General features: G+C 40.3%; 2 protein-coding genes across 2 annotated transcripts in view; one reads left to right on the top strand and one right to left on the bottom strand.

The window, feature by feature from the left end:
* Positions 1-10,231, bottom strand: part of sele (selectin E) — a 14,314-nt gene that overhangs the window by 2,435 nt on the left and 1,648 nt on the right. The window contains exon 7 of the mRNA XM_034881674.1: positions 10,081-10,164. Within this exon, the coding sequence (XP_034737565.1) occupies positions 10,081-10,164 (84 nt within the window). The remainder of the gene's footprint in view (positions 1-10,080; positions 10,165-10,231) is intronic.
* si:dkey-51e6.1 (uncharacterized protein LOC558617 homolog) lies at positions 3,092-4,120 on the top strand. Its single transcript, XM_034881673.1, has 3 exons — positions 3,092-3,356; positions 3,640-3,764; positions 3,882-4,120. The coding sequence occupies exons 1-3, from the start codon at positions 3,215-3,217 to the stop codon at positions 3,972-3,974; spliced, it is 360 nt and encodes a 119-aa protein (XP_034737564.1). The 5' UTR covers positions 3,092-3,214; the 3' UTR covers positions 3,975-4,120.

Raw genomic sequence — 10,231 nt, 5'->3', positions numbered from 1 at the left:
CATTTTAAGTTGTATGTGTGATAACCTACTGAAGACTCTTGGTATTTCTTTGGTCTCAGCACGTCTGAGGAGAAGAGGATTCTGAGAGTTGCATGTGTTAAGTGTGCTTTTATATTGGCCTGCTCCACTTTTCCTGGAAGCTCTCATCACAAGCAGGCTATTCAGTGGAAATCCCCCAGCACTATTGCCCCATCCCACCAGGGTCCTTGGAAACTTTCCCAATCTCTTTCCCACTGCTTTCCTCCTTTGTTTTATGAGGACTTTAGGAAGATTTCTTTTTTCTTTAATTTTATCATATTGGATCAATATTATCGTCACTGAAAAGTGAGGATATTTATTGAATTACTGCCCTTTAAGAACAGTTTTAAGGAGTTGTACTATACTTTGCATTATTAGTTGAGCGTTTCCAATTCATGCTACTTTAAACTTCTATTATACTTTTTGTCCAAAACATACAATGAATGAACTTATTGTACATTTTGCTGCTGCACTTTGATTTAAGTACAATTCTCAATGCAAGCCTTACGTAATGGAGAATTTACATTCTCAAGAGTTGCATTAGGACTTCCGAATCAGAATCAGCTTTAATGGTCAAGTAAGTGTGAATATATCCAAGAAATTTTGCTGCTTTCAAAGTACATAGACAGAACAGACAAGAACAACAAAGCTAAACAAGGTACACATAAACATTTGAATACTATGTAGAGAAAAATAAAAAAAGTGTACATATACTGTACATATGCATGTATGTGCACACACACATCAAAACAAACGGGGGTTTTATAAAGTAAGACAATAGGGCAATGCAAAATTGCAAATGGTGCTGGACTTAATACAGAGTTACTAAAATATTGGATATGACAGTATATACAGTGTATATTTGACAGATATTTACAGGTTTAAATTATACTATTTACAGAAAGGTGGATGCTTTGTGTTACAGGGTTATTGAACAGGGATTGGTCCTTACTTATTATGATGCTATTGGTACTTTTACAGAAGTTCAGGTTCTTAATTGCTTAACATTGTGCTAATGTACTGATAATGTACTAACGTCCCAAACAACACATTAATACATTGGCACACACATAGCAAAAACAAAAGTAATAGCACAAAGAAAGTGAAACTTTTCCTGGAGAATGCACAATACCACACAGCACATGTGAAAGTGAAGGAAATTGCAATTTTGGAAGCTGTGAAATCCTGTAAGTTGATAGGACAGTGACAGATTTAAAGTGCCAAAGATATTCCCTTTGGTTCCTCTTATTTGAATTTAAACCATTTATACATTTGCCAGCAAATGTAAGCAAAGAAAAGTGCAAGCTTCATAAGTGTGTATGACGATTCATTCAACACCACAGCAGCCAACAAACAGTCCATAGCCTGGAACATGCTTTTCACAGTTCAAAGGATGTCAAAGGATACGCTCATCAAAAGAAGAGAAAAAAAACAATGCAACGGCGCCAAACGAACACTTTACTTCTATTTTTTACGAGTGTCCAGAGGAAATGTACTGTATGTAATGAGAAGAGGCGCCTGCTGGCTGCCTGTGTTGCTCAAAGTGACGGTTCATATCCTTCCTCTCTGACCCGGGGCACAGGATAGTAGCCACGGTCGCTTGACACCTCTCAACCTCCACCCTTTTCCCTGAAAAATAATATAAACTTTCTCATTAACTCAGACAGAACAAGACCCAGGAGAGATACTTTTCAGCTTTAACAGAACATCCAGATGCTTATAGATTTTTAATTTGTGCTCTGATCATGATAAGCTGGTCAGGGGTCTTGCCACTGAGCTATTCTTGCAAATAATCATGTATTTAAATGTAAATGTAAATTATATTACCACAATAATTATACAATACTCTTAGACTACCATAGGCCAATGTGTGTGCATGTATTCATTAGGCACGATGAATTCAATTCAATTCAATTTTATTTATAGTATCAATTCATAACAAGAGTTATCTCAAGACACTCTACAGATAGACCACACTCCAGAATTTACAAGGACCCAACAGTTCTAGTAGTTTCCTCCAGAGCAAGCAACAGTGCGACAGTGGCGAGGAAAAACTTCCTTTTAGGCAGAAACCTCGGTCAGACCCAGGCTCTTGGTCGGTGGTGTCTGACGGGCTGGTTGGGGTTAGAATTTTGTAGTAGTTCATGGCATAGCAGGACGCTGTGCGGCATTACAAGGCACAGCAGGACGTAGCAGGACGTAGCAGGGCACTGCAGTGTAGCAGTTGAACATGGCATCTCAGAACAAGGCGACAGCTGCTACCCTGATTTTGGAGTCTCTCTGATCCAAGGGAACATGCTGGGGGAAAAAGAACATAAGGACTCCGGGGAATGACTCCCCAGAGCTAGGTTAGTAACAAGCATTTCTGGGACATGGATGCACATAAATGAAAAGATGGAAAGACAGAGGAGAGAGGAGCTCAAATCACAGCATCAAAACATCTATTTACCGCTACTGTATCATTTGGCGCAATAAAGCAGTAAAGTAGAGGTTTGTGAACCTCTGCAATTTTTTGTCTTCGATTAAAGGATGCGCAATGGATTACTGGTTAAACAATCTGGCAAAGTTCAAGCACTTGTGGCTGTAGCATAAATCCCTCACAGCTTTTAGCTTTCACTACATTCCCAATTAGCTTTGACTCTTTGACCTCTGACCTTGACAGACACAAGCGGAAAATCTTCTCTAGTTACAGTAAATAACAAACAAAAAGGTCTGCTTGGTGAAAAATGGTCTGGTTAATTAATCGTATTTGCTACCTAATGGTATCCAACATTAAGGAGATTTTAGAGCTTTAATAGTTTAACAATTTATGATATTTTGTGTTTCTATCTATCTATCTATCTATCTATCTATCTATCTATCTATCTATCTATCTAGACAGACAGACAGACAGATAGACAGACAGACCGACAGATAGATAGATAGATATATGGATAGATAGATATATATAGAGAGAGATATTTAGATAGATAGATAGATAGTTTCCTCTTGTTGCCATATGGGGTCGCCAGCGTGCGTTATCCTGTAGGCCTACAGTAATGGCGACAGGTTGCAAATGGTCTGTCTCTTTAAGACAGGAAATAGACGTCCCAATCCGAATAAAGGCATTTATGAGAACCCACCGGTGTTGTCTTTCGTTGGTAGATCTCTGAAAAGCCCCAGGGTCTCCGGTGCTTTAACGAAAGCTACAGCCGCAATGGCAGACGTTCTGGCCAAAATCCCCGTTGTAGAGATTGATCCAGAGGGAACCTTTAAGTACATACTGGTCCGAGTGAAAGTGAAAGATGGCGATGTGCATAAAGACATAGTCCGAGGCACAAAAATTGCAGAGTATCACAGTAAGTTGATAGCTGTAGTTTGCGGTAGCTGAGAAGCGCCAAGCGCGTCAGTTCAACTCGTGATAACGCGCAAGCCAGCACCTGAGTTGTTGCTGATAGACCCATGTCCTTTCGGTGCGCCCTGTAAACGTGCCGTAACGTTAGTGCATTGCAAATATTAGAGGCTTTAGAAGACAATATGGGAGATAATATCAGTACAAATGCTTTAACTCGTGGCCTATTTGAATGTCCGGTAACAAAACCAGTATGCTATGGTTGATTGAGGACTTTGAATTATTTACAGATCATATATTTGAGAAGGTCAATCCACCTATGGAGGCCATGGGATTGGAGTGTAAATGCCTTGGAGGAGGGAAAATAGAGCACAACAGCCAAGAGAAAAAACTAAAGGTTTTTGGAGAATCAACTGTAAGTTCATTTGATTAGAAATTCATTAAATCTTGATTCAACTACTGATAATATACTACAAATACTGAATCTTTGGATGTAATGATGTTCGCTCAATTGCTTCTCTTTTATTTTCAGGCGTATGGGAAAGCAGACCATTCTGTGTCTGTCGAGAAGTTGAAGAGTGCCTTCAGCGACTATGAGATCTCCTGGTCTGACGACAAAAAATGAGTGTGAACCTGCCTCTCATCTGTCTGATTTTATTTATCAGTTCCAAAATGAACCTTCTATATAACCATCATTTAATTCAATTACACAATTCTGCATTTAATTGTTTGCTTTGGATTCTGTTAAAGCACTAAAACTGACTGCTACAAAAAGTTGTTATTGCAAGTTTTGTTCATTTTCATTTTCATTCAACTAAAATGTAGTATAATGCAGGGTGTAGTAGACACTCTGCAGACATAATTCCAAGATAAAACTTGCTTTTGCTTGAGGTCTGGTTGACTTCATTGGTATTGAAGGCCGGGTGCCAAGTGTGAAGTCCATTAAGGAAGGAGTGAGCAAGTTGTAATCACTAAGACATCCTGTTACTCTGGGGGAAAGTTTGTTGTCCAAAACGGATAAGACCAAAACTGATGAGGGGCTTTCACTAGCTGTAATTGTTTCATCCTTTAATGTGTGAGTAATGCTTAGTAATAATAAACTTTACACGCAAGAAAAGAAAATCAGCAACTTAAGCAAAAAAAACGTCACAGGGGGATAAGAGCCTGAGTTGAGTCATCTTTAACAATTACAAATAAAAAAATGTAATTTTTCTCTCTTTTTTTCTCCCACCTCTACATTAAACATCCTCATTCCCTCCAGTTGGATATTTGATTGACATTTTTCTATTTTGCAATACTCAAAACTATGAACATGTGAAAATATCTAATGTTATCCACCTGGGGACGGACTGTGCGTCAAAGAAAATACAAGACCAACACTGTGTCCCAAATCAATACTACACAATGATTCAGTACAGTTCACTTGAAAAACATTTAAAATGAATTGTGGGTGGTGGTGAAAACACTCAAAAAACATCAAACAAGTATTTCATTACAACAACTCTTATAATGTCTATTTATGAAGTTTAATTTGCAATTCTTAATGGACACTTTAATAACCACACACATAAGATTTTAAACTAAGTTGATATTTTTTATACTAAATGCTAAAGACACTATATTATGACAATTAGTAGGCAGTTTCAATTTGGGAACGCCAAGCCATGCCGTATCTCACAATGCAGTGTGACTTTTCCCAGCTGGGACATTGGAATCAGTTAATCCAACACCACATGAATGCAGCACATATGCCCCATCTTGAAATGTTAATCAAAGTGAAAAAGAATTTGTGTATCTGACCTGTGATTCAGATCTGCTTTAATGGGTTCTTCCTTTGCCCTTGCTACATCCTTCAACCAAGTTTTATTGAAAATCAGCCCATTAGTTTTTCTATAATCCTGCTGGCAGACAAACCAACCAATACACAATCATAGAAGAAAAACTGAACAGAACATAACCTCCTTTGCCAAGGTAGTTCACACACACAAACTACAGCTGAGGCTGATGGGATGTCGTTAGTTCTGCAAGTATTTGGTCGGAAACCAAAGTATGTACAAATTGAATATTTTGACCAGATGATGGTGCATTTCATCTTAATAGCTCCATGAATTTCTAATTCAAATTTCATGGCAATACATCCAGCTGTTTTTGAGTATTTGAACTATAAGAACCTCTCATTTACACTGTAGAAAAGTGATAAGATCGCCAGCCATTTTTTATGTGGGAGGTATTTTTGAGATAATTCACAGGATAATCGGAAACCTTGATCTGCTGTGGGCAGAAAAAGACAAAGTAAGGGTGAATGTTTAAAAATTGTCTAGTAATGTGTCTTGCACCACTGATCAATATTTGTGATCCATCCAAAATCAGAAATCAAGTGCTATAACCTGAGCTGTTGAGATTTCTTTAAAGGGGTGACTGATTAGCTGATTTGAGAGTTTTGTCTATCATTTGGGATTGTATATCTATGTCATGGGTACTATTAACCTCAAGATATTACACTGATTCCCATTAGATTCCACTTTCCATAACATAGTAGTCTACGTCCTTTTCCTCTGGGTTTTTCCCATGTGAGGTTGACTTGTTGTCTTTCAGCAGTGTTGTTCATTCTTGTGAGTGGTGAGTCATAAAGAAAACATTTGGAGGAAGAGCTGCGTGTAACTTTATATATATGGACAGAATAAGCTACTATTACTAAGATATATCAACACACCGGAGAGAGCTCCATTCACCTTGACCCTCATCAGCAGACGACATTGATACTCACTGCACTCGAACAGTTACCATGGGACCTCGAAATAAGTGAAACAAAAAGACATCTTCCTTCCGTTTTCTATCCCAAATCCGGAGCCAGTTTCCTGTGAACTGATAACCTCTCCATTATCTACAACAGGAAGGTCAGCACATGAGGCAGCAGTCTTGAACTGTGTTAGAATCAACCCTCTTTTGTGGAAAACGCATTAGATGTTACAGTAAAAGTTTAATGATGATTTTACGTGAAACATTATGACCAAACAGTAATCACTCTGTTTAGGTATGCAGACTTTTTCCTTCATTTGTTCCAAGTTCTCCTGTCAACATGGTATACTACTTTGTGTATTGCTTTATTTTTTATAATGTAACCTTTGTATAAATTGTAAAAACGTTTTTGAGGGATAGATTTACTTTAACCTCCAATTTCTTAACAAATTGTTTTACCCCAAGAGCATACTCTCTCTCACAGAGCAAGATTTGTTTATATATTCATGGCTGCTTACGTATAATGATGGAAATAACTACAACTGGAGAAGACAGACACAGTCCAGTGTTGAAGTGGACATGGCAAGTCAAAATATTTTTCTTTGGGAAGATAATGAGAAGCATGCTCTCCATCATCCTGCAAAAGCCAAACAACTGTCTGTCTAGAGGAATTTTGCCAAAACTATTTTTTTTAGACCCAAATAGCGAGTCTTTTTACTGAATCAGGGGGATCACCCTGCCTTGGTGCGCAACTTGATTCAGTGGGGGGAAACTACATTTTGTCATTTCCTTTCAAGTGTCGGTATGCTGAAAGCACTATTCCAATATGCTATATGTGAAACTGATAAGCATCAATGTGGAGTCCTGTTTCCTAAACAAAAAGTGAGTTCCTTCCTGCAGTGGCAGCCGCTAACACCTAGGCTGTCGGGAAACATAGGTGCAAAAAAAGCGTGATGGTTTACTTCAGTGCTCAAGATCTTATCTGTGAAACAATAGCTTACCAAACACCATTTTATGGAGTCAATCAGGTCAGAGCCCAGCAGAAATTCCAGGCTCCTAAGGGAAAAATACCATCCGTCCTTTAACTGATTTAACTAAAATCAAAAATACCCAAACTCCTCAATCATTTTCCACCCACTTGGTTCTGGTGTTTTCTTAATAAAGTTATTGTTAGAAATATGTACAAATATAGTACACCGTATATGGCCAATCACTAACCATGGCCCTAGGGAATTGTGATTTCATTACATAAGATGCGTGGAGTGTTTTGCTCACTTTGAGAGAATGGACACATCCTGTAAAAGGGACAGAGTCAAACCGCTTACAGACTGGAGGGGTTTTTGTATCTTTAACACATCTACCTACCTCACGTGGCCATGAAAGCTTCATTATAAATTCATCTCATCATTATTTGGATTACATTTAATTTTTCTCAATGCTTTTGGCTATTTAATCCTTATGATAGCCTTCTTTTTTATGCCTCTTTATTCATTATTAAGCCCAGCTTTATTTTTAAACTCTTTTTCTCCGATGTGTGGCATTTTGTTAACCCAACAACAACAGTTGTCTTTTTCCTGTTTAATTATATTATTTCATTCACCGTTTGGCTTGTTTCCTTGTCATTTGTTCACGATTTCCTGTTTTGCAGTTTAAACCCTTACGTGACAGAACAAAAAAAGTGTGGATTACGCAGGTCTGATATATAATTGTATGTTATCTATAACATGGAGACCGTCATATCCTACTTTTGGGTGTTTTAACTTTATGAGTCCAGATTTGCAATGGCTCATCCCCTATTATTATTATCCATCCATCCATCCATCTTCGACCGCTTATCCGGTATCGGGTCGCGGGGGCAGCAGCTCCAGCAGGGGACCCCAAACTTCCCTTTCCCGAGCCACATCAACCAGCTCCGACTGGGGGATCCGGAGGCGTTCCCAGGCCAGGTTGGAGATATAATCTCGCCACCTAGTCCTGGGTCTTCCCCGAGGCCTCCTCCCAGCTGGACGTGCCTGGAACACCTCCCTAGGGAGGCGCCCAGGAGGCATCCTTACCAGATGCCCGAACCACCTCAACTGGCTCATTTCGTCGCGAAGGAGCAGCGGCTCTACTCCGAGCTCCTCTCGGATGACTGAGCTTCTCACCCTATCTCTAAGGGAGACGCAGGCCACCCTCCTGAGGAAACCCATTTCGGCCGCTTGTACCCTGGATCTCGTTCTTTCGGTCATGACCCAGCCTTCATGACCATAGGTGAGGGTAGGAACGAAAATTGCCCCCTTGATCTAGAGCTTTGCCTTCTGGCCCAGCTCCCTTTTTGTCACAACGGTGCGATAAACGGAATGTAATACCTCACCGGCTGCTCCGATTCTCCGACCAACCTCACGCTCCATTGTCCCCTCACTCGCGAACAAGACCCCAAGGTACTTAAACTCCTTCACTTGGGGTAAGGACTCACCCCCTACCCGAAGAAAGCACTCCAACGGTTTCCTGCTGAGAACCATGGCCTCAGATTTTGAGGTGCTGATCCTCATCCCAGCCGCTTCACACTCGGCTGCGAACCGATCCAGTGAGTGCTGAAGGTCACAGGCCGATGATGCCATCAGGACCACATCATCTGCAAAAAGCAGCGATGCGATCCTGACCCCACCAAACTGCAAGCCCTCCCCGTCCCGACTACGCCTCGATATCCTGTCCATAAATATTATAAACAGGATTGGTGACAAAGCGCAGCCCTGGCGGAGGCCAACCCTCACCTGGAACGAGTCCGACTTACTGCTGAGAACCCGGACACAGCTCTCGCTTTGGTCATACAGAGATTGGATGGCCCTGAGAAGGGACCCCCTCACCCCATACTCCCGCAGCACCTCCCACAGTTTCTCCCGGGGGACCCGGTCATACGCCTTCTCCAGATCCACAAAACACATGTAGACTGGTTGGGCATACTCCCAGGCTCCCTCCAGGATCCTTGCGAGAGTAAAGATCTGATCCGTTGTTCCACGACCAGGATGTCGTAATTATTATTATTATTATTATTATAGAGCTAAGCATTAGGTCAACGTTAAGAGAATTTATATGAATGCATCTGACTGGTGGGGAGATTTGTTCTGACAGCAATGTTTTATATTACGACTCTGCCCTGGAATTTAAATACATTACCATCATCATATTTCATGATGAGTGCCCTCCATTTTGTAAGGTTTATTAAATATACGGTAGTTACAGCATTTAAAGGTCATTAAATGGGACACAAGACAATACATACAATTCCCGTTTTATAGCCTAGGTTAATGAAAAATGTCTGAAAAAAACATGGAGCCTCTAAAAAGACTTTAACCCAAACTTTACATAAATACAATACAATACTAGTACACATTTGAGACTTACTTTAAAGTAATACAGAATATGTTTTTATTTGTTTATGTATTTCCCAGCCTGATGGTGACGGTTGTTATTTGAAGCAATGTGCAGTCATTGTGTAATTTCAACTAATCAGAGTGAGGGCGGATGAGTAGCTTTGCTCACTTCGTCACATCCGATTCAAACAGCGGCGCGCGCTGTTTCTGTCCCACAATCAACTTTTTGGCTGCTCTCTGCCTACTATAATATAGTCGTTAACAAAGATACAATGGTGCCGTTGTTAGAAACAAACGCGTAGCAAGGTGTGACTGTACGATTCTATACAGAACATACAGTCTCGTTTCTGGTAAGAAAAAGCTATATCTACCAGGCTAACGTTAAATGTTACCTTTAGCAAAACATACCGCAGAAAACACACAAGCTAACGTTGGCCTCAGCTGTCTCTAACAACTACAGGTCTAGTCTAAAAACAGCTTTGGGACAAAAATACTGATAAAGGTATTGTGCTAAATGAAGTCACTTATAGTGACTCACTCTGTGACATTGTTCTAACACTTTGTTTAGTTGTCAGATGCCCTGGCTCCCCTGGTCACTGCTGTCATCATGTCCCAGACCACCAAATAATGTGGGCGTACCAACACAAAGCGGTTGGGAGCCATTCCAAACTCCTGACGCTTCACATTGCAGTATGTTAGACAGGGAATCAGCAAGTGCATAGCCTTCATCACAGGTAAACACACAGGTGGACTGGTAGCTGGAAGGGCCCAGAGGATCGGAGCACTTCAT

This window comes from Etheostoma cragini, chromosome 9, assembly GCF_013103735.1.
Source record: "Etheostoma cragini isolate CJK2018 chromosome 9, CSU_Ecrag_1.0, whole genome shotgun sequence".
NCBI classification, from domain to species: Eukaryota; Metazoa; Chordata; class Actinopteri; order Perciformes; family Percidae; genus Etheostoma; species Etheostoma cragini.
Note: the sequence above shows the minus strand (reverse complement) of the source record. Positions and strands in the feature narration are given on the sequence as shown.

Coding starts and splice junctions, on each gene's coding strand:
- si:dkey-51e6.1 (XM_034881673.1), top strand. CDS start 3,215: ATGGCAGACGTTCTGGCCAAAATCCCCGTTGTAGAGATTGATCCAGAG. Junction 3,357..3,639: donor AAAAATTGCAGAGTATCACA/GTAAGTTGATAG, acceptor AATTATTTACAG/ATCATATATTTGAGAAGGTC. Junction 3,765..3,881: donor AGGTTTTTGGAGAATCAACT/GTAAGTTCATTT, acceptor TTTTATTTTCAG/GCGTATGGGAAAGCAGACCA.